Here is a 24,488-nt window from a genome sequence, read left to right on the forward strand (position 1 = left end):
TTCTGTAGTCATAGGAGGAATGGACCCTCTATCTGATTCAGCAGCACCTACGTTTGTGACCCTCTGCTGATCTCAAGGTGTGAAGGAGATGTCTATGACTGGCTCTATTTGAGGCAATGTGGGTCTCCTTTTGTTTCACCAAGCAGTTAAGAAATAATGTGATGAACTGAGATTTTGACTTTCAACTTGGGTAACCAGTACCACCGAATCATTATGCAAATAAATAAAAATGACAACAAAAAATTGGAGTCAATTTCCAATTAATAAACTTTATTAAAGAAGATTAGACGAATCAGTGGTAGAATGATTTTTAAAAATCCAACTCATAAAGAAATAGGACAGTCTTAAAAGTGTCTGAGGTGATATATGGATCACAAATATGTGATTTACTGAATAGTCTTTATGCTGAAGAGGTCAAACAATTCTTGTTAATATAACTGCACTGTCTAATTTACAGAAGCTCTTACTGTGAAAAAAATGCCATATTATTGTTTGAGCAGAGCTCCAAACAACAAAACACTTTTTCATCGCAATAGTTTTGATAAATTCACCTCTGAAGGTGAAATGTGTACTTACATTCTGAAATCTTGCTCTGATTTATCATCCAAAGTGTGCCAGAGATAACATGAAGTGTTGTTTTGTTAGATAAAATCGTTTTTCATATCCTAAAAAGGTCCATATAGCACGCACGATCAATTTTGTTTTCCCACTCGTTCAAGTTGCAAAGAAAGGAATCTGTGAAACTCTAACCCTAAATATTGTTTCAGCCAGTCAAATCACGTTCGTATGTATTCGTCAGAGATCCTAGAACGTAACCAGACTTCACACATATTTGGTCAGAGAGCGAAACCTTCATGGCACGCTGATGAAGCGGGCGGTCTTCACTTGAACGACTAAATTTGCCAAATAAGCACCAATCGGGGTCAAACAAATCCAGCTAGATAGCCAATGAGCTGGGCTTTATGGGAGTATCCAGAAACCATGTATCTGTTGGAAAATGTAGCTATTAACCTTGTGTGACAGCATGCCTTTTCCTTTTGGACAAAAATTATAAGAATATTCAGAGTTATGAAGTTACGAAAACTGGTTGTTTTGCAAATTTTGAACTTATAACATGCTACTAATACTGGAAAAGCTAAATCAAAGTACAAGTATATAGATTGTACGATATTCTTGCAGAAAAATGTCATATGAATGCAAATGTCTCCTTCACGACTTTCCCAAATGTACCTGGGTGACTTCACACTAAATGTCATGTAGTTCTCTCATACTTCAAGTTATCCTAGGGAAACTTTGCACATACAATGCTGCCATCTTGTGGATACCATCGGAATTGCAACCAGTGGGACTTTTCTCTTGCATTTCAAAGATGGTGGTAGAAAAATACGGTTGTTTTTTCCTTGTATTTTCTTCTACCAGATCTATTGTGTTATATTCTCCTACATTGAATTCACATTTCCACAAACTTCAAAGTGTTTCCTTTCAAATGGTACCAATAATATGCATATCCTTGCTTCAGGGCCTGAGCTACAGGCAGTTATATTTGGTATGTCATTTTAGGCGAAAATTGAAAAAAGGGGGGCTATCCCTAAGAAATGTGCCTACTGACGTCATGAATCTGACGTCATGAAGATGCTGTTTTCTGGTTATAAATTTGTTTTCTAGTTGAGGAGTCAGCAAATAAACAGATTACAAGCAGTTAAAGACACCCGTTTTCTTGATATCATCAAGAAGTCATATTTTGGTTGTTATATAGTAAAATAACCAGATTATAGCCAGTTGTAGACGTTTTTCTGGATCCTAAAAAGGCATTGAAAAATCTCTTTTCAACCAACCCAAACAAAGACAAAATATATTTGAATGACATACAGTGCCTTCAGAAAGTATTCACACCCCTTGACTTATTCCACATTTTGTTGTGTTACAACCTGAATTCAAAATGGATTACATTATTGTTTTTCCTCAGCAATCTACATAATGAAAAGATTAAAACGTGTTTTTAGATTTAAAAATTTTTAAATTAAAAATGAAATACAGAAATATATAATTTACATAAGTATCCACACCCCTGTGGCAATACTTTGTAGAAGCATCTTTGGCAGCAATTACAGCTTTGAGTTGTCTTGTGCAAAGCTGCTACAGACATACCCATCAGTATTTGGGGATTTTCTCAAATTTTCTCCAATCCTTGCAGATTTTCTCAAGCTCTGTTAAGGTAGATGGGGAGTGGTGGTGAAAAAGAATCTTCACATCTTTCCACAGATTTTCAATGGGATTCAAGTCTGGGCTTTGGCTGGGCCATTCAAGGACTTTCACATCTTGTTCTGAAGCTATTCCAGTGTTGCTTTAGCTGTATGCTTGGGGTCATTGTCCTGTTGGAACATAAATCTTAGCTCCAGTCTGATGTTGTTTGCAATCTGAATCAGGTTCACATCAAGGATTTGCCTGAATTTAGCTCAATTTATTGTTTTCTCTATCCTTACCAGTCTCCCAGTCCCTGCCAGCTGAAAATCATCCCCATAGCATGATACAGCCACCACCATGCTTCACGGTAGGGATGGTGTTAGACGGGTGATGAGCTGTGCCTGTTTTTCTCAAGACAGCGCTTTGCATTCAGGCCAAAGAGATCTCAGAGTCTTTCACATGTTATTTAGCAAATTCCTGTTGTCCTTTTCTCAGGAGAGGCTTCCTTCTGGCCACTTTCCAATAAATCCCCGATTGGTGAAGTAATGTAGAGTCTGTTGTTTTTCTGGCAGGTCCTCCCATCTCAGACAGGGAACTCTGTAGTCCTGTCAGAGTGGTCATTGGGTTCCTGGTCACCTCCCCTCCCTTGACCGGTTGCTCAGTTTGGTCTGACGGACAGCCCTAGGCAGAGTCTGGGTAGTTCCATATTTTTTTCAATTTCCCAATGATGCAGACCACTGTACTCTTAAAAACGTTCAACACTCTAGAAATGGTTTTATACCCTTCCCCAGACATATGCCTCATCATCTGTGGACAGTTCATTGGACTTCATGGTATAGTTTCCGCTCTGACATGCACTGTCAACTGTGGGACCTTATAGACAGGTGTTTTTCATTCTAAATAATGTCCAAACAATTCAGTTGGCCACAGGTGGACTCCAATCAAGTTGTAGCGACATCTCAAGGATGACCAAAGAAAATTGGATGCACCTGAGCTCAGTTTGGAGTGTCATAGCAAAGGTGTATCAATACTTATGTAAATGAGATATTCCTGTATTTCACTTTCAATACATTTGCAAAAATGTATAACCACACGTTTTCACGTTGTTATTATGGGGTATTGTGTGTAGATAGGTGATACATGTTTGTTTTTTGTTGTTTTAATCGATACCAAATTCAGGCTGTAACGTAACTAAATGCGGAATAAGTCACGAGGTATGAATACATTCTACAGGCACTGTAACTGTAAACACTTTTGCCTGCTGGGCTACGAGCCAAACTAACCAATTTCAAATCTCCCTCTGACCACATTTAAGAGCATGACATCTATAGGAATATATTATTTAGGTACCAAAACATCAGGTGAGTTAGCATAAATTAGGATCTTCAATTCCATGTAATGCACTGGTATCCAGCGCCCTAAAGCATACAATAATGTTATAAAGTGCAGCAGTGAACAAGATTAGACTGTCTACTATGCACAAAGTGAGCCCACATGATCTGAGTAAAAACCTAGTATGAAAACATAAAACAGATGAATAGCAAACATACAGTAAAACAATTATACACAAGAAAAAAAGCATTAAAAAGAAAATGACAAAACGTAGCACAATGTATGATTGGTTTTGTGGTTTGAGAGATAAATACAGTAAGAAACTAAAGCAAATCAAAAGTGTTTGGCTTGAGCCAATTTAGTTTTTAGAACACTTTCACTAATAAAATTGGTTCTTCCCTAGTAAGTACATTGCTTAAATACAGTATCCATATTACAAATATATTTACATGTATTTAATGGATGATTATTGGGAGTAACACTTCAATACGTCCATTTCTTCTTTGTGAAAAAGAGACAAACTTCACTCACCAAACTTAAAATCAGGTTTTGTTAAGTCATGTGGCTTATCATGATGCACAGTTTCTTAAAATACATAATCCCTCCATTTCGCATAAAAATATTTGTCTCTCACAGTGTAACGTGTCATCTTATCGTTCAAACAATCTGCACATGGTGAAGAGCAATAACTTCAACCTTAAATACGGCAAACGGTGAAGGGAAGCTGAAAATATAGCAGGGATATAGTTCACAGGTGCAAAACTTCGGTCTTCGAGGCCTATTCTTGTTTTTGGAAAATCAGTGGCATTAATCGATCATTTAAAAGTGCCAGGCAAAAACACATCACCCCAGGACAGGGATCCCCTGAGGACTGTAAGTTGAGCAGCCCTGATTTAGATCTTGGTTTAGTCCATCGAAAATAGTCCCACAGTAGTAGGGTCATTCCATGCGGTAGACAAGAGGTGTGGGTTGGTTATTTTAAGCATTGAGTCCTCCAGACCTCTAGATGGAGCTGCGCCGCTTGCTGTGTCCTAGTCTGTACGGGGTGAGGCTGTGCAGGCCCGTGGACACAGAACTGATGACGGAATGGGGGTGGTGCATGCTGTAGACGCAGCCATTGGAGTGAAGGGGGTGGAGGGCGTCGGAGGAAAAGGCCTCCCCCTGCTCCATGTAGGTGTCAGAGGTGGACAGGTCCCTGGGGATAATCATGGGGATGGAGTACTGCAGCTTCTCCCTGCTCTTGTACCACAGGCAGGAGCACATGGACTGGAAGTGGAGCACCTCCGCATACACGTTACGCAGCCCCCGCCCCGCTCCCCCAACACCACCGTTTCCGCCCCCTCCTGGTCCTCCCGTTCCTCCAGCTCCCCCACTGCACCCTGAGGCGGCTGAGGAGGAGGAAGGCGGGTCGGGGGCGCAGCCCGGGTGGTTGTGCCCTCCTGCCTGGCCATTCTGGGAGAGGAGGGCGCGCTGCTCGGCATCCCGCTTCTCGTCCTCCGCGTTCATGGTCATGAAGCGCAGCACAACCAGGTTGAGGAAGGCGCCAATCACAGTCAGGCCGGTGAGGATGTACATGAAGCAGAAGGCCACATACTTGGGGTTTGTCTGCAGCGCCTGGTCCTTCTGCAGCGCCACGTAGTCTCCGAAGCCGATGGTGGTGAGCGTGATGAAGCAATAGTAGTAGGCGTGGAAAAAGCTCCAACCCTCAAAGTGGGAGAAGGAGAGCGCACCCACGCACAGCGTGCTCATGCAGGAGATGAAGCCGATGGCCACCATGTTCACCATGGAGACCTCGGTGCGCCGCATGCCAAGGCAATTCTTCAGGCGGTGCAGCAGATAGCGCACCAAGGTGTTGATGCGCTCGCCCAGGCTCTGGAACATGACCAGGGTGAGAGGGATGCCCAGCAGTGCGTAGAGCATACAGAACACCTTCCCCCCGTCTGTGCTGGGGGCAGCATGGCCGTAACCTAGGACAGAGAAGAGGCAGGGGTGGAGAGTCAGTGGGATGGAACAGACTAAATATAGGCAGTTTCTTCAGTTAGTTAGTCAATTTAGTTATTTGAGTTACTTAGTTGAGTTATTTGAGTTACTTAGTTGAGTCAGTTGAGTTAGTCAGTTGAGTTAGTTGTTACTTAGTTGAGTCAGTTGAGTTGAGTTAGTTGAGTTACTAAGTTGAGCTATTTGAGTTACGTAGTTGAGTTAGTCGAGTTAGCTGAGTTAGTCAGTTGAGTTAGTTAGTCAATTGAGACAGTAAACCCGGTCAGAGAGGTGAAGGTCGAGAGTGTCAATTCACTACAATTGTATATTCTTAAAACAGCCCATGTGATTAATGTTGAGAGGCTCTGGGAGAATGCAAGGGAGTTATGAATGCACAGCAGTAGTGGTGGTGAGATCGGCTCAGTATTGATGTCTTGTGGGAGAGAGAGGCCTTGAATTATTCATAACGAGTCAGTCTCTCTGGGTTTTGGCGAGTATAGACCACTAAGGACAGTTGCTTCTAATTAGCACTTTACATTTTTTATGATATTTAAATAAGATCGAGAGCCATGGGGTTTGGAGGAGAAGCACTTGCTCTCAATATGAATGCTCATTCTTTTTGAATACAGATCAGTAAGGGACATTGTTTTTGATCATGTTACTGGTAGGTGTACAAGGTTTGTATTATCATTAATTATACTATTACCAGGCCAACTGGTAAAATACTAGAGGGAGAGTCCCAAATTAAGCAGAGAGCCCAACTCTAGATGTCAATGTCATAATGAAATAATGACATATGATTCAACGATTGGCACAGTTCTCTTAAAAGAGTTGCTAGGAGATGATAAACCGATTTTAGTGATCTTGCACTTATTGAGAGAGACACTTAAAACCACTTGAGATGATGGAATAAGTTTTTTTAACACTTCACAGCAGTTCCTAAGAAATGACTCATCCCGTGGACACTTGCTGAGCTGGCCGAACTTATAAACCCACCGAACGAGTGATCTGCCATGCACCCTGACACATTTCAGGTGAAATATTGTTCAGGTTAAAAAAATCTACCTTTAACCTAATCTACCTTCAAAATTGCAGCCAACCTCCATCCCACACACATCCTGTCCCGCACACATCCTGTCCCACACACATCCTGTCCCACACACATCCTGTCCCACACACATCCTGTCCCACACACATCCTGTCCCACACACATCCTGTCCCACACACGTGTAATATAACATGGTTGTCAAGGGAGATGTGTTTCCACGGGCAGCAGACCTGTTGCATGCGAGAGCCTTGCAACCCGGTCTTAGATAACAATGACGCTGCAAATGGAGAACACTGTCCGATTGTTTGAAAGTAATTACTTTGCCGTTTGATTTAAATTCAAGGGATATGGTTTTATTGTCACACCTACCTGTGTGGTTAACTAATCTGTATCTCTGAAGGCAAATCAGTTTAAAGCCTTACCCGCCACGCTGCCAAAAAAAGACAACCATTACGAATGATACATTGCCTCTTGGAAAGGGAAAGCTGTCCTGGGCTTTGGCTCTGCATCCCCGAAATGAAAAGCCATAATTTTAACCTCCTGACGACACTTAGCTATTTTTAGTTCCATCTACTGTGCGTTAAAGCATTTATCTCACTATCCTGAGATCTTGTGTTATTTTCCAATGAGTTTTCCATCTCTATCTTTCTTCGCCTTGTCCTGTAGGGGAGATGGAGAGGCTTTAATGGAGCAGAATGTTCTGTTTTCTCTTTTCAAAACGTGTTGAATTGATATTTAAACACTGTAGGCACCTGCCACTTACCACAGGTGCGATAACTTAATTTGGTTTGAAGTGAAAAATCTCAATTTCAGTTAAGATTATAATTTTTGTGGGGCCCTGTGTGGTTGTAAATCAAACAAATACATGTGAACAACAAACGTTTTTTCAATTTCAATTAATTTAGGGAGAAATAGTAAATTGTGCAAATATGCCAATATATTTGACCACATCTGTAGGAACTAAACTGTTTAACAAAAATGAATAATGAGATTGATCGACACTGGAATTTATCAAGTAAATGGCAATATTTTCACGTCTGAAATGTTCTATGTTTCATTCACTAAATGTACTGAATGTAACGGCTCAATCAGCCAGGGCTGTTGTGTCAACCATCCGGCAGCCAGTCCTAATCTCTCATTGTCTTCCAATCCTCACGCTTTGTCACACCGGGCACCACATGTCACAGGTCGCTCCCTGCAGCTCCACCCATCTCACACCGTTTCCCTCACTCCATTGATATGCTCCCTGTTGTCAACCTTGAGAAGGACTGTAAAACCAAGGGATGAAGGTGGGATTACTTCACCAACTGATCAACAGGTTCCGTTGTCAAAAACCTTGTGTGCGACCTCGATTGGTCTTTTCAAGAAAATTGTACTGCTGTCGTGGTTATGTAAATTATTCTTTACTTCTCCTTTGCAACATTAGATGTATTAGCTCATTGCTGTATTCATAATTCAGCATAGCCCCTAGTCAAAGCTGCTGTTGTTACCTTACGTCTGGACGACAAAGTCCCTCCTGGCCAGGCAATCCACATGCATCATTAGACCTCTAAGCAGTAGCTCATGCAGAATGCCTTATGTCTAGTCTGCTGATGTTGGTGTTCAGCCTAGCCGAGGGTTTCAAGGTTTCCCCCCATGTCAATGTTAATTTCCACAGTTCCTCAACCGAGGTCGAATGGAAATGGCTGTGTAGCGCCAACATAACTACTTACGGAAATATTTATATTGTATATCCTTTGTGTCCTGGGTACTACTCTTCAGAGTTATTCACCCAGGATGGTATACTGTAGGCTACGGATAACTGTAGAACTGCTCTGTAAATGACCGTGCAGAGCTTGGTACACAGTCTAAGTACTCTGTTGGACTCTGTAATGCACAGTGCACACAGTCCTTTATTCAGACCCCATGACTTTTTCCACATTTTGTTACATTACAGCCTTATTCTAAATGGAGTAAATACAAAAAATCTTCATCAATCTACACACAATACCCCATAATGACAAAGCGAACACAGGTTTTTAGAAATGTTTGCAAATTTATTTAAAATAGGGGTATTGTGTGCAGATTGATGAGACAATAAAAACATTTTAATCGATTTTAGAATAAGGCTGTAACGTAAAAAGAATGCACTGTACACTATAGATGATAGAATAAGTATAAGTACTCCCAGGCCTCGGGGGCATCTTGTGCTGCTGAACCAAGTCTCTCAGGTGACAGTTGAGGAGGCGCTGGTTGAATCCCGGGGCTGTCAGGAGCTGTCACGACCAAGGAACAACTCCACAGGACACAGGGAGGTTTGGAGTGACAGTCGGGCGGCTCGTCACTATCGGGCAGTGAAGCTGGAGGCGACAGGGCTGGGAGCCCCCGCAGTGGGAGTGTGGGGAGGCCCCTGTTACACAACAACACGCCCCCTTTACCCTGTGCCTGTGTCCCCTCGCACCGACATGATGACTCAGGATGTGTCAGTGGCTCTGGCTGACTCTGGCTGGCACGCAGCGGTTGCTCCTCCAGGGCCCACTCACATTGTCCAAACTGATTACAGTCACTGGGAGAGGAGAAGTGCGCCATCACCCTATATGGCAGGTAACGAGTCCACTAACTGTCGACTAAGAGATTAGATTGACGCCTGCCTGACTGACTGACCATCCGACCAACCTATGAACCCATGACCAGCTATTGGATGCTGTCACTGAACCTTTGACCAGCTATTGGATGCAGAAAAAGGTCCTCTGATTTTATTCAGGCATTTTTTATGCCTTTCCTACGCACGTCTTTCCTTCTCAGTAGTTGATATTCAGACATACCTGAACGGACTTTGCAGGTGTGGTTCCCTTGTGCATGATGAATAAATTACATGAATCCGCTAAAAAAACATCCCACTTGCTGGCCAACAGATCTTTTCGTGTAGTTTTCATTCAATTGGGGTTTCAGTACATCTATCTAAAGCCATCCCTTTAAATTTGGTGTACCTTTAATTGGAATACTCTTGACAGACTCACTGGAATATATGGAGAGAGGTTCAGAATATTAGCGTTCAATGAAAGAAAGACATGTAAATACAAACATATTCGTCTAATTTTCAGCACCAATTGGTGGATTTAAAAAATACTCTGATCTTATATATTATTTAGGGTTAGGAAAGTATTTATGAATAATGCATTTTTTTTACGATTTGGAGAGCCTTTAGGCACAAAATACATTGCTCATTCAAAAATAGTGGTTTGATTCATCCTGAATGTTGCCATAATCAATTGTTCAACCATGAAATATTGGAAAGTAGAAAAAAGTGTACAATAGAGGTTGAATAATAGTCCTATAAATGTACCTTAGTCCTCACTAATCATGGAACTGTATGACAACGGTCCAGTCATGGTGAACCGTGCTCCAGGCTCCACGTTTAACCTGCTACATGGTCTGAGTTCCATAATGATTCAAATGATTACACAACGTTAGATTAACATGATCCACCTATGCTAGCGACACTCAGCAACAACTACACAGACGTGACAGAGGAAAGAAAGGTAAACCAAAGGGAATGTTTCAAAACGTAAGCTAAAAATGTAAGGAAACTAACACTAAAGTGACAGTTCTAAACGTATTACTGACAATGGCCCCCAATAGGGGCTAATATTTAACATGATAATTGTAAAATAAAACATAGGAAAGACAAGGCATATAATCAGAACATTCTAAAGCGTGTACATCAACCCTACAGAAACCTATAGCTTGGGTCTCCACATTTCATCAACTCAGCAGGTTCAGCCCTACAGAAACCTATAGCTTGGGTCTCCACATTTCATCACCTCAGCAGATTCAGCCCTACAGAAACCTATAGCTTGGGTCTCCACATTTCATCACCTCAGCAGATTCAGCCCTACAGAAACCTATAGCTTGGGTCTCCACATTTCATCACCTCAGCAGATTCAGCCCTACAGAAACCTATAGCTTGTGTCTCCACATTTCATCAACTCAGCAGGTTCAGCCCTACAGAAACCTATAGCTTGGGTCTCCACATTTCATCACCTCAGCAGATTCAGCCCTACAGAAACCTATAGCTTGGGTCTCCACATTTCATCACCTCAGCAGATTCAGCCCTACAGAAACCTATAGCTTGGGTCTCCACATTTCATCAACTCAGCAGGTTCAGCCCTACAGAAACCTATAGCTTGGGTCTCCACATTTCATCACCTCAGCAGATTCAGCCCTACAGAAACCTATAGCTTGGGTCTCCACATTTCATCACCTCAGCAGATTCAGCCCTACAGAAACCTATAGCTTGGGTCTCCACATTTCATCAACTCAGCAGGTTCAGCCCTACAGAAACCTATAGCTTGGGTCTCCACATTTCATCAACTCAGAAGGTTCAACCATACAGAAACATATAGCTTGGGTCTCCACATTTCATCAACTCAGAAGGTTCAACCCTACAGAAACCTATAGCTTGGGTCTCCACATTTCATCAACTCAGCAGATTCAGCCCTACAGAAGCCTATAGCTTGGGTCTCCAAATTTCATCCACCGAAATTGAGGGTACGCAATAAGAATTCGGAAAAACGGCACAGGTTTTTATAGCCTACTTCACAGTGGAAAGTCATGTTGGTATGATTTTCAGTTTGCTTCCATATGACTGGTTTCACATTCGTCTCCTGGAATCATAAGGAAAAATCATCTAAAACAATTGTTATGTGTATTTACAATCCCCTTCTCCAAGACAGATGACTAATTTACCTAGCTATTATAAATAGCTCATCAATGTATAAATTACAGTGCATGGAGAATGCTGTTATTTCTATGAGAAAACATAAGGTAGATGCTTTTTCCACTTGGAACCTGGCAGGTTTGCTCGACCTGGTGGAGGAATTATGAGGGAATTAAGTCATGGTCAGAATAACTGTAGACACGTTCATTTCTTAGATCTCCAACCCGAACGAATAGCGCCAGCAAGGTCAGCATAGGCATATAGAGAAAAGTGTATACATTTGGAATCATGTTCCATTTACGCACGCTTAACTCGGGTTGGAATTCTAAATGACCAGCAAAAGCATTAGATTCCATCTATTGTTTACTCAGTACTTATTGAAACAGTATAAACTGGGTGGTTCGAGCCCTGAATGCTGATTGGCTGACAGCCGTGGTATATCAGACCATATACAACGTGTATGACAAAACATTTATTTTTACTGCTCTAATTATGTTGGTAACCAGTTTATAATAGCAATAGGCACCTTTGGGGTTTGTGGTATATGGCCAATATACCACAGCTAAGGGCTGTGTCCAGGTACTCCGCGTTGCATCTTGCGTAAAGAACAGCCCTTAGACGTGGTATATTGGCCACATACAGTACCACACCTCCTCGGGCTTTATCACATCAGTCACAGCAGATTGGTATGACCAAAGAAAGAAAAAAGGAATTGAGACACATTGTGGAAAGAAGAAATAAATAGACAACACCTCCCTAACTATACTAACCATGTATAACCATCTGGGAATGTTCATTACCAGTGAAAGAAAGGCCACTTTGTCCTAAAATGAGCTATATATTTAGTTTCTGAATTACTAACCAAACACGACACATCAAAGCGAGACGCCACAAATGGGGCACCAGAGCTGATTGTGTCATTATACAATTTCCACAATTACCATCTGAATGAAAGTATGAAAATTGTGAAAACAGGCTAAACGCAATTGGGGCCTTAAAAATACTAATTAGGGGCTCAGAGTTAGGAGAAGAAAGGACTTGATGAAGGTCACAACAACCAGGTGCACCCTACACACCACCTTGTCTTCACCCCAGCAATGGAGCAGTCCCTTATTGGAAGACCTAAAACAGTGAAGCGGTTGTATTATGATGATTCAGCCTTATAGAGAAGTTTAATAGACCTTGCAATTTACTGTGTAGGTTAGGTTAAAGATTTTGTAAGGACAACAATATATTTGTCATACATGGGGCAGCAGAGAAAAACTCCTAAATGTATACCATCATATAGGCAAAGCGATACGAAAGAATTCAGCGAGACCAAATAGCTTCGGCAGCCCTAAGAGTCTGCGTGCCACTTTACCCTTAGCCTTGAGGTACAGGACTGCGTTGTTATGCAATCACTCTGATTTCACAATTTTTAATCTGCCATATTCATTTTACCAGGCCTGTGCTCGGCTTTACGCAGCGTTGAGCCATATTAACCTTCATGAGGATTTTCTCAACTAAATTTCTGATATCTCCCAAAACGTTTTCCCTACAAAACCTGGAGTCGGGTTTGAAACAATGTGATCTGTATATGGGACTTTGGTCACCTTTTGTGGCTATGTCAGTGGGTTCAAAGGTTCAGCCTGGTCTACACATAAGAGTGTAGAGACTGGTTCCCTTGCATGTGATGTGTGCTTTTCCGAGGCATCCACCTGACGCATCTAACCGTCTTGATTATCCTGATTAATTGGATGGAGATAAAAAGAGGCTTTGAAATCACATCAAAGGAGGGCATTATGTGCCTGTTAGGACCCTCTGCCCCGGTCACTCTATTACATTTCCATTGATTACGGAGCACATTTTGTTCTCGCCATAAAGACGAGGAACGCAACCTATTTATTAACCCGCAGAGCACATCACCTTGCATAGTGGGCCGGGATTCTCAAAGAGGGTGATGAATCTATCAAAAATCCATTTAGGAGACATTTGTGAAAAGGCTAAGGTGTATTTCATACTGACCCAGGTCTGGCAAGGAGCTGGAAATCAAATAACCTTGTCCATGTGCTCAAGGCATAACATGAAATTGCAGACATTAGGCAATGCTTAATAGGCATTAGGTATGTTAAGGTATTAGGTCATAAGTATTTTCCCATGGCAATGTAAACAAATGGCACTTGAAAAGGACTATAAAGATTACATATGAAGACATGATACACACATGCACTCATCCATCAAGATTGCAAGCCATCAATATACAATAAGAGGGAGTATAGACAAGCCCCAGAGGTGGGGGGGGACCATGACAGCAGCAGTGCCCGAGGTAGGGACATGAAAAAAGATGGAGCCGGAGGGTAGGGCTGCCATCTTATCGGCTCTTTACCAACCATGCTATTTTGTTTGTTTTTTCGCATTGTTAGTAACTTCTTTGTACATAATGTTGCTGCTACCATCTCTTATGATTGAAAAGAGCTTCTGAACATCAGAACTGGGATTACTCACACCAAATTGGACGATGAGTTCTTCTTCAATGAGTCAGACGCGGGGGATATACTACGGACACCCAACCAGGCCCAGATGCCCGTGACTCGCTGGAAAAGGAAACGTAGGTTTCGCAGAAAGAGATCAGGATACCTTGTGAGGATCAGGCAACGAGTGGCTAATCTGCCCTTGCCTTCTGTTCTGCTAGCTAACATTCAAGTGCTGGAAAATAAATAGGACGAAATGAAAGCACATATATCCTACCAATGGGACATTAAAAACTGTAATATCTTATGTTTCACCAAGTTGTGGCTTAGAGATGGCAATAACAACATACAACTGGTGGGTTATACACTCTATCGGCAGGACAGAACAGCAGCCTCAGGTAAAACACAGGGTGGGGGCCTATGCATATTTGTAAACCGTAGATGGTGCACAATATCTAAGGAAGTCTCAGGGTTTTTCTCACCTGAGGTAGAGTATCTCATGATGAGCCTGTTGAACACACTATCTACCTATTCCGCCACAAGCAAACGGGAAAACGCTCTTCCAGAGGAGCGCTCCTAGTGGCCGGGGACTTTAATGCAGGGAAACTTAAATCAGTTTTACCTCATTTCTATCAGCATGTAACCTGTTTGGGATAGGGGGCAGCATTTTCACGTTTGGATGAAAAGCGTGCCCAGAGTAAACTGCCTGCTACTCAGTCCCAGTTGCTAATATGTGCGTATTATTAGTAGATTTGGATAGAAAACACTGAAGTTTCTAAAACTGTTTGAATGATATCTGTGAGTATAACATAACTCATATGGCAGACAAAAACCTGAGAAAAATCCAACCAGGAAGTGGGAAATCTGAGGTTTGTAGTTTTTCAACTCTTGGCCTATTGAAAACACAGTGTCTATGGGGTCAAATTGCACTTCCTAAGGCTTCCACTAGATGTCAGCAGTCTTTAGAACCTTGTTTGATTCTTCTACTGTAAAGTGGGGGCTTAAGGGCTCTTTGAGTCGCGGTCTGGCAGAGTGCCACGAGCTGGTGATGCACGTTCACGTGAGAGTTAGCTTGAGTTCCATTGCATTTCTGAAGACAAAGGAATTCTCCGGTTGGAACATTAGTGAAGATTTATGTTAAAAACATCCTAAATATTGATTCTATACTTTGTTTGACATGTTTCTACGGACTGCAACGGAACTGCAAAATCACCGGATTGTGACGTAGAAGTCCGTCACTGGCCGCAAGCAGCTTTTGGTTCTTTAACGCACGCACACATTCATCATTCCTCCCTGCTCCGTTATCAGATATGGTAACAATGTGGGTCGACACACAAATTGACTTCTCTATCTTAGTACATGCATTTCACACTTATCTCAATGTTCATATTTAATATAAGCAATATGTATTTTACTTATCGATGTTATGGATGAGCGCGTTGTTTGTTTGTTCTGTTCCTATCTCTCTCCAACTCTGTAACTTCCGGGTATGCTGGATAAGGACCTGAGCTAAGGGAATTGGGCTGACTTTGTAGTGCCTGTCCCGAATGGTTCATTCATGTAAATGGGCATATTGAAAGACACTGTCAGTAGTGATGTAATGTTGTAACTGTTATATTGGGATATTGTTTCATAAAAAACGTGTTGCAAGGTATATCCTTTAGTATGTTTAGTTAATGGAAAATGTAGATTTGACTAGGTAATTGCTTAATTAATTAGTGTTAATTGATCTGAGGGGAGGGGCTAGCCCTACAAAAGGATCCTCTCTTTTAGTTCATGGAGAGGCATTTTGGATTGCGTTGTGGATGCGGCATCATTGTTTTTAGCTGTCCCATAAGGTATATGTTTGATGGCAGTACGGTTGTTTTTGTTCCGGAATCACTTTGTAAATAAACACCCTTGCACAGAAGAACTTTTGCGGCTCCGCCATCTTTTTATTTGATAGAGGCATCACTAAGCTAAGGACCCTGGGACTAAACACCTCCCTCTGCAACTGGATACTGGACTTCCTGACGGGCCGCCCCCAGGTGGTAAGGGTAGGTAACAACACATCCACCACGCTGATCCTCAACACGGGACCCCCTCAGGGGTGCGTACTCAGTCCCCTCCTGTACTCCCTGTTCACTCATGACTGCACGGCCAGGCACGACTCCAACACCATCATTAAGTTTGCTGATGACACAAAAGCCTGATCACCAACAATGATGAGACAGCCTATAGGGAGGAGGTCAGAGACCTGGCCGTGGGGTGCAAGCACAACAACCTCTCCCTCAACGTGATCAAGACAAAGGAGATGATTGTGGACTACAGGAAAAGAAGGACCGAGCACACACCCATTCTCATCGACAGGGCTGTAGTGGAGCAGCTTCAAGTTCTTTGGTGTCTACATCACCAACAAACTAACATGGTCCTAGCACACCAAGACAGTTGTAAAGAGGGCACGACAAAACCTATTCCCCCTCAGGAGAAAATATTTGGCATGGGTCCTCAGATCCTCAAAAGGTTCTACAGCTGCACCATCGAGAGCATCCTCACGGGTTGCATCACTGCCTGGTATGGCAACTGCTCAGTCTCCGACTGCAAGGCACTACAGAGGGTAGTGCATACAGCCCAGTACATTACTGGGGCCAAGCTTCCTGCAATCCAGGACCTCTATACCAGGTGGTGTCAGAGGAAGGCCCTAAAAATTGTCAAAAACTCCAAACACCCTATCTCAAGGCCATCAGACTGTTAAACAGCCACCACTAACATTGAGTGGCTGCTGCCAACACACTGACTCAACTCCAGCCACTTTAATAATGGGAATTGATGGGAAATGATGTAAAATATATCACTAGCCACTTTAAACAATGCTACCTAATATAATGTTTACATACCCTACATTATTCATCTCATATGTATACGTATATACTGTACTCTATATCATCTACTGCATCTTTATGTAATACATGTATCACTAGCCACTTTAACTATGCCACTTTGTTTACATACTCATCTCATATGTATATACTATACTCAATACCATCTACTGTATCTTGCCTATGCCGCTCTGTACCATCACTCATTCATATATCTTTATGTACATATTCTTTATCCCCCTACACTTGTGTGTATAAGACAGTAGTTTTGGAATTGTTAGTTAGATTACTTGTTGGTTATTACTGCATTGTCGGAACTAGAAGCACAAGCATTTCGCTACACTCGCATTAACATCTGCTAACCATGTGTATGTGACAAATAAAATTTGATTTGATAGACTGTTCTCTCTGCTACAGTACGGCAAGCAGTATTGGAACGCAAAGTCTAGGTCCAAGAGGCTTCTAAACAGCTTCTTCCCCAAACCACAAGACTCCTGAACAGCTAATCAAATGGCTACCCAGACTATTTGTATTGCCCCCCCCCATGCTGCTGCTACTCTCTGTTATTATCTATGCATAGAAACTTTAATAATTCTACCTACATGTACAGTGTAGCTTTTATTTATTTCAGCTTTTATTTCTTTCATCACATTCCCAGTGGGTCAGAAGTTTACACACACTCTAAGTATGTGGTAGCATTGCCTTTAAATTGTTTAACTTGGGTCAAACATTTCAGGTAGCCTTCCACAAGTTTCCCACAATAAGTTGGGTTAATTTTGGCCCATTCCTTCTGACAGAGCTGGTGTAACTGAGTCAGGTTTGTAGGCCTCCTTGCTCACACACGCTTTTTCAGTTCTGCCAACAAATGTTATATGGGATTGAGGTCAGGGCTTTGTGATGGCCACTCCAATACATTGACCTTGTTGTCCTTGGGCCATTTTGCCACAACTTTGGAAGTATGCTTGGTCATTGTCCATTTGGAAGACCCATTAGTGACCAAGCTTCAACTTGGTCTGGAGATATTGCTTCAATATATCCACAGAATTTGACTTCCTCATGATGCCATCAATTTTGTGAAGTGCACCAGTCCCTCCTGCAGCAAAGCGCCCCTACAACTTGATGCTGCCAACCCCATGCTTCACTGTTGGGATGGTGTTCTTTGGCTTGCAAGTCTCCCCCATTTTCCTCCAAAAATAATGATGGTCATCATGGCCAAACAGTTCCATTTTTGTTTCATCAGAACAGAGGACGTTTCTCCAAAAAGTACGATCTTTGTCCCCATGTGTAGTTGCAAACCGTTGTACAGAGGGTAGTCTGGCTTTTTTATGGCGGTTTTGGAGCAGTGGCTTCTTCCCTGCTGAGCAGCCTTTCAGGTTATGTTGATATAGGACTTGTTTTATTGTGGATATAGATACTTTTGTACCTGTTTCCTCCAGCATTTTCACAAGGTCCTTTGCTGTTGTTCTGGGATTGATTTGCACTTTTCGCACCAAAGTACGTTTATCTCTAGGAGGCAGAACGCGTCTCCTTCCTGAGTGGTATGGCGGCTGCGTGGTCCCATGGTGTTTATACTTGCATATTGTTTGTACAGATGAACGTGGTACCTCCAGGCATTTGGAAATTGCTCCCAAGGATGAACCAGACTTGTGGAGGTCTACAATTTTGTGGAGGTCTTGGTTGATTTCTTTCAAAAATTCCCATGATGTCAAGCAAAGTTTGGTAGGCCTTGAAATACATCCACAGGTACACCTCCAATTGACTCAAATGATGTCAATTAGCCTATCAGAAGCTTCTAAAGCCATAACACCATTTTCTGGAATTTTACAAGCTGTTTAAAGGCACCGTCAACTTTGTATGTAAACTTCTGACCCACCAGAATTGTGCTACAGTGAAATAATCTGTCTCTAAACAACTGTTGGAAAAATGACTTGTGTCATGCACAAAGTAGATGTCCTAACCGACTTGCCAAAACTATAGTTTGTTAACAAGAAATTTGTGGATTGGTTGAAAAACTAGTTTTAATGACTCCAACCTAAGTGTATGTAAACTTCCGACTTCAACTATACATAATTACCTCAATTACCTCGACACTGGTGCCCTCTGCACATTGACACATTGACTCCCCTGTATATAGCCCCGGTATCCCCGGCATATAGCCCCGCAATTGTTATTTACTGTTGCTCTTTAATTATTTGTTGTTTTTATCTCTTACATTTTGGGTATTTTCTTAAAACTGCATTGTTGGTTAAGGGCTTGTAAGTAAGCATTTCACTGCATTTCACTCTACACCTGTTGTATTCAGCGCATGTGACAAATAAAATGTGATTTTATTTTATTTGACTCTGGACTTCAACCCTGACTAGATGTTCTCAGACATCTGGAGCTCCCTTGAGACATATGCCAGACTGGATGCTGGATGTTTAACTGCCACAGCGGGAAGCTAAAATAATCTGTGTGTGGCGGTGGCTGGTTCAACTCTAGACGTCAGAGGGACTGTAAAATATGGGACACCTGTTGGTTCAATAAACAAAGAAAATCTGCAATGATAGTGGAGTTTGTTAGGAGGTCCCATAGCTTTACGATGCTGCTCAGCCATATGAGCTAGCCCAGTTTTCCAGAATTGATGGCCACTTCAATCTAGTCTGGTCATATTGTCACTGTGACCTGTTTACATTTGACCCATGTGAGATACTGTATTTAGTGGGAATGTGTAATCTTATAACAGCACACCCATTTAACATGTTATACGCCCTGTTTTCAAACCTACACCATCTCTAAACTCTCATCATGCATCATCCAGACCATTGTTTTAGCCTGGTGCTCCAGTCTGTTGTGTTTTGGGCTGGTGCTCCAGTCTGTTGTGTTTTAGCCTGGTGCTCCAGTCTGTTGTGTTTTAGCCTTGTGCTCCAGTCTGTTGTGTTTTAGCCTGGTGCTCCAGTCCATTGTGTTTTGGCCTGGTGCTCCAGTCTGTTGTGTTTTGGCCTGGTGCTCCAGTCTGCTGTGTTTTAGCCTGGTGCTCCAGTCTGTTGTGTTTTGGCCTGGTGCTCCAGTCTGTTGGGTTTTGGCCTGGTGCTCCAGTCTGTTGGGTTTTGGCCTGGTGCTCCAGTCTGTTGGGTTTTGGCCTGGTGCTCCAGTCTGTTGTGTTTTAGCCTGGTGCTCCAGTCTGTTGTGTTTTAGCCTGGTGCTCCAGTCTGTTGTGTTTTGGCCTGGTGCTCCAGTCTGTTGTGTTTTGGCCTGGTGCTCCAGTCTGCTGTGTTTTGGCCTGGTGCTACAGTCCGTTGTGTTTTGGCCTGGTGCTCCAGTCTGCTGTGTTTTGGCCTGGTGCTCCAGTCCGTTGTGTTTTGGCCTGGTGCTCCAGTCTGTTGTGTTTTAGCCTGGTGCTACAGTCCGTTGTGTTTTGGCCTGGTGCTCCAGTCTGCTGTGTTTTGGCCTGGTGCTCCAGTCTGTTGTGTTTTGGCCTGGTGCTCCAGTCTGTTGTGTTTTGGCCTGGTGCTCCAGTCTGTTGTGTTTTAGCCTGGTGCTCCAGTCTGTTGTGTTTTAGCCTGGTGCTCCAGTCCGTTGTGTTTTGGCCTGGTGCTCCAGTCTGTTGTGTTTTAGCCTGGTGCTACAGTCCGTTGTGTTTTGGCCTGGTGCTCCAGTCTGCTGTGTTTTGGCCTGGTGCTCCAGTCCGTTGTGTTTTGGCCTGGTGCTCCAGTCTGTTGTGTTTTAGCCTGGTGCTACAGTCCGTTGTGTTTTGGCCTGGTGCTCCAGTCTGCTGTGTTTTGGCCTGGTGCTCCAGTCTGTTGGGTTTTGGCCTGGTGCTCCAGTCTGTTGGGTTTTTGCCTGGTGCTCCAGTCTGTTGGGTTTTGGCCTGGTGCTCCAGTCTGTTGGGTTTTGGCCTGGTGCTCCAGTCTGTTGTGTTTTAGCCTGGTGTTCCAGTCTGTTGTGTTTTGGCCTGGTGCTCCAGTCTGTTGGGTTTTGGCCTGGTGCTCCAGTCTGTTGGGTTTTGGCCTGGTGCTCCAGTCTGTTGGATTTTGGCCTGGTGCTCCAGTCTGTTGTGTTTTAGCCTGGTGCTCCAGTCTGTTGTGTTTTAGCCTGGTGCTCCAGTCCGTTGTGTTTTGGCCTGGTGCTCCAGTCTGTTGTGTTTTGGCCTGGTGCTACAGTCCGTTGTGTTTTGGCCTGGTGTTCCAGTCTGCTGTGTTTTGGCCTGGTGCTCCAGTCCGTTGTGTTTTGGCCTGGTGCTCCAGTCTGTTGTGTTTTAGCCTGGTGCTACAGTCCGTTGTGTTTTGGCCTGGTGCTCCAGTCTGCTGTGTTTTGGCCTGGTGCTCCAGTCTGTTGGGTTTTGGCCTGGTGCTCCAGTCTGTTGGGTTTTGGCCTGGTGCTCCAGTCTGTTGGGTTTTGGCCTGGTGCTCCAGTCTGTTGTGTTTTGGCCTGGTGCTCCAGTCTGTTGGGTTTTGGCCTGGTGCTCCAGTCTGTTGTGTTTTGGCCTGGTGCTCCAGTCCGTTTATGCTTCAGACAACTCCTCTCTGTGTTAAACAGCACAGTGTAATATGACAATGCTAGAATGTCTATAACATGTAAAGTGTACATGAGACCCAGGCTGGGACCTAGGCCAGTTGCACCTGCCTAGCAACTGTATCGCTCTATGGTAGCTGCTCCAAATGCTCGGTTCGACTGGCGCCTAGCCGAACAAGTGAGCTCACATACAGTACTTCCTTAAAAGACCTTTGTTTGAAAAAAAGCGGCAATAGTACTGTTTGTCCATCTCGAGATGCAGTAGCCAGAATGAATCTCAGATATCTGTCATTAATTTTGAAGATCTTAGTTGCGCAATTTACATCTAATATGTTTGGTGCACTATTCTCAACTGAATAAATTAGCATGAAAACGAGTCGCCTATCGTTGCATGAAAACAAACACTTAATTGAAGAATCTCTACTGTTGACCAATGACCGATGAAGGTGCGTAGACTTCGGCTAAGAACTTCGGATTGCCACGAAAGTATAGCATTCCCAGACCTAATGTGTCTCCCCCTCACCAATTTAAACAATAGACCCCGGAGGAGATCCGACATGAATTTCTAATCACGGACAACTCAAACTCCAAACAACCCCCTGATTGTTTATTCATGCACTCCAACACGGCGCTGGCCCTCTCTTCCCTCCCCTCTCACCCCCCTTCCCTTCACTCCATTAGCCCAGCGAGATGTTGACCCATAAGAGACCCTTGCAAAACAGCTGCTCTCAAAGGGCTCTCGGTGGTGTCCACGTATACACTGTGAGACCAAGAACGCTTGGAATGTGGATTAGTTGGAATAATAATTCAATTTGAGAGTCAATGAGTCTAATCATGTATCCTGAGTAAAAAACTAAACTGTACAAACTTTTACTGGCTTCATTAATGTTCAATCAGCTAAACGAGGAAAAAGGAGAGGCGGGAGGGTCTTTTTAGAGGTTGGATATCTAAAACATGAATTATGTAATATAGTTTCTATTTAGCGCAGTTACACATTGCGACACAATGATCCAGGAGAAAAGGTTGACACTAGTATTTATTAAATACTAGTGTCAACTGAGTTGTTCTGTCATCAACTCCCTGGTTCAGCTCATTCAACCAGACATGACAAATACCAGCCCGGGGTCGTTACAACCAGAAACTGTACAACTAGTTTTGCCCACTGGGTCAATCATAGACGAAACCAACCTCCTTCATGACATATCTGTTGACGCTAGTAGAAAGTAGTCATTTCAAGCCCACATAATTTTCCATGTGCACAAGTGACTTCAGCTGATAGGAGCTAGGGGCCGGATGGCTCTCATGTTTATGCCAGCCAGTGATCTGTGACCTCAAGGGCCAGGAGCATTTATTATCTGCAAGCCAATGTGAAGCCGAGAGGAGAGACAGCACATTGGCAGCACGGCACTGTTTTGGGTTAGGTTTAACTCGGTTACCCGTTCTGCCGGCTCCAGGCTCCTACGGCAGACCATTCAGCACCCATGTTGCTCTCATCACCAGGCTGTGTCAGTCCATCCTCTAGTAGTCTAGATCAGGCGGTGTCAGTCCTCTAGTAGCCTAGACCAGGCTGTGTCTGTACTCTAGTAGTCTAGACCAGGCTGTGTCAGTCCTCTAGTAGTCTAGACCAGGCTGTGTCTGTCCTCTAGTAGCCTAGACCAGGCTGTGTCTGTCCTCTAGTAGCCTAGACCAGGCTGTGTCAGTCAGTCCTCTAGTAGTCTAGATCAGGCTGTGTCTGTCCTCTAGTAGCCTAGACCAGGCTGTGTCTGTCCTCTAGTAGCCTAGACCAGGCTGTGTCAGTCAGTCCTCTAGTAGTCTAGATCAGGCTGTGTCTGTCCTCTAGTAGTCTAGACCAGGCTGTGTCTGTCCTCTAGTAGTCTAGACCAGGCTGTGTCTGTCCTGTAGTAGTCTAGACCAGGCTGTGTCAGTCCTCTAGTAGTTTAGACCAGGCTGTGTCTGTCCTCTAGTAGTCTAGACCGGGCTGTGTCTGTCCTCTAGTAGTCTAGACCAGGCTGTGTCTGTCCTGTAGTAGTCTAGACCAGGCTGTGTCAGTCCTCTAGTAGTTTAGACCAGGCTGTGTCTGTCCTCTAGTAGTCTAGACCAGGCTGTGTCTGTCCTCTAGTAGTCTAGACCAGGCTGTGTCTGTCCTGTAGTAGTCTAGACCAGGCTGTGTCAGTCCTCTAGTAGTCTAGACCAGGCTGTGTCTGTCCTCTAGTAGCCTAGACCAGGCTGTGTCGGTCCTCTAGTAGTCTAGACCAGGCTGTTTCTGTCCTCTAGTAGTCTAGATCAGGCTGTGTCGGTCCTCTAGTAGTCTAGATCAGGCTGTGTCAGTCTGTCCTCTAGTAGTCTAGACCAGGCTGTGTCTGTCCTCTAGTAGTCTAGATCAGGCTGTGTCAGTCAGTCCTCTAGTAGTCTAGATCAGGCTGTGTCAGTCAGTCCTCTAGTAGTCTAGATCAGTAATCATGCAGGGCCATTATTTCCTACAGTCACTATGAAAACATGATGAAATGACAGGGGGCTATTTCCATACACTTTCTCCCTCGGTTCCTTTTCAGGGAATAAAAGAGGAAACCTTGGCAGATCCCGGTTTTCCATGAGGTCATCAAGCCAGGCATTCCGAGCAGAGTGTGAGATCCCAGGAAGGATTAAGTGATTAATCAGTCACATGATTTATAGACCTGACACACAGTGGATTGGGACACGTTGTCATCCACCGGTACAGGGCCCAGGGTACATTTAAGGCTCAGGTACATACGTAGAAGACAGAGAGATGAGTTGGTGGAAAGAGATGGTGGAAAGATGGGGAAGAGAAGGGAGGGTGAGGGGAGAAGATAGAAATAAGTGTATAGTTCCAGTCAGTCTAAAATAGAGTCCAAAAACAGTAAATAATCGTGTTCTATAATTCACTCTCTATTTCCATACAAAGCAGTAGTTACTTTAATTATTAACCACTCAATCTAGTGGTGAGGAAGGCTCAAATTTGTTGTCATTTCTTATATACTGTACTGACTGTGTGTAGAGGTTTCTTTACAGGCTTTTAGACAGGTATCTTGATGGCCACTTCCGTTTCAAGCATCCCATTTGTGACATCGTGTGTGTGTGTGTGTGTGTGTGTGTGTGTGTGTGTGTGTGTGTGTGTGTGTGTGTGTGTGTGTGTGTGTGTGTGTGTGTGTGTGGTGTGTGTGGTGTGTGTGGTGTGTGTGGTGTGTGCATTTATACAATGGGAGGGTCTAATCCTGAAAGCTGATTGGTTAAAACCTCATTCCAGCCGGTGTCTATTCCACAAGTTACCACCGGCTAAATCTATGACGTTAAAATGCCTATTTACTCTGTTCCATCTGACTGCGCAATCCACTGTCTCATCAGCCCAGGCAGGGAGGTTATAAACTTGATCTCCACTATTAAAAGCATCTAGAAATCATCTCACATTTCTGTTAGACTAACATTTA

General features: G+C 43.4%; 1 protein-coding gene across 1 annotated transcript in view; it reads right to left on the reverse strand.

Annotated features, from left to right (window-relative positions):
• Positions 1 to 2,983: 2,983 nt before the first annotated feature.
• Positions 2,984 to 24,488, reverse strand: part of kcnk3a (potassium channel, subfamily K, member 3a) — a 50,732-nt gene continuing 29,227 nt past the window's right edge. The window contains exon 2 of the mRNA XM_064925595.1: positions 2,984 to 5,483. Within this exon, the coding sequence (XP_064781667.1) occupies positions 4,519 to 5,483 (965 nt within the window). The 3' untranslated portion in view covers positions 2,984 to 4,518. The remainder of the gene's footprint in view (positions 5,484 to 24,488) is intronic.

The sequence above is a fragment of the Oncorhynchus masou genome, chromosome 19 (assembly GCF_036934945.1).
Source record: "Oncorhynchus masou masou isolate Uvic2021 chromosome 19, UVic_Omas_1.1, whole genome shotgun sequence".
NCBI classification, from domain to species: Eukaryota; Metazoa; Chordata; class Actinopteri; order Salmoniformes; family Salmonidae; genus Oncorhynchus; species Oncorhynchus masou.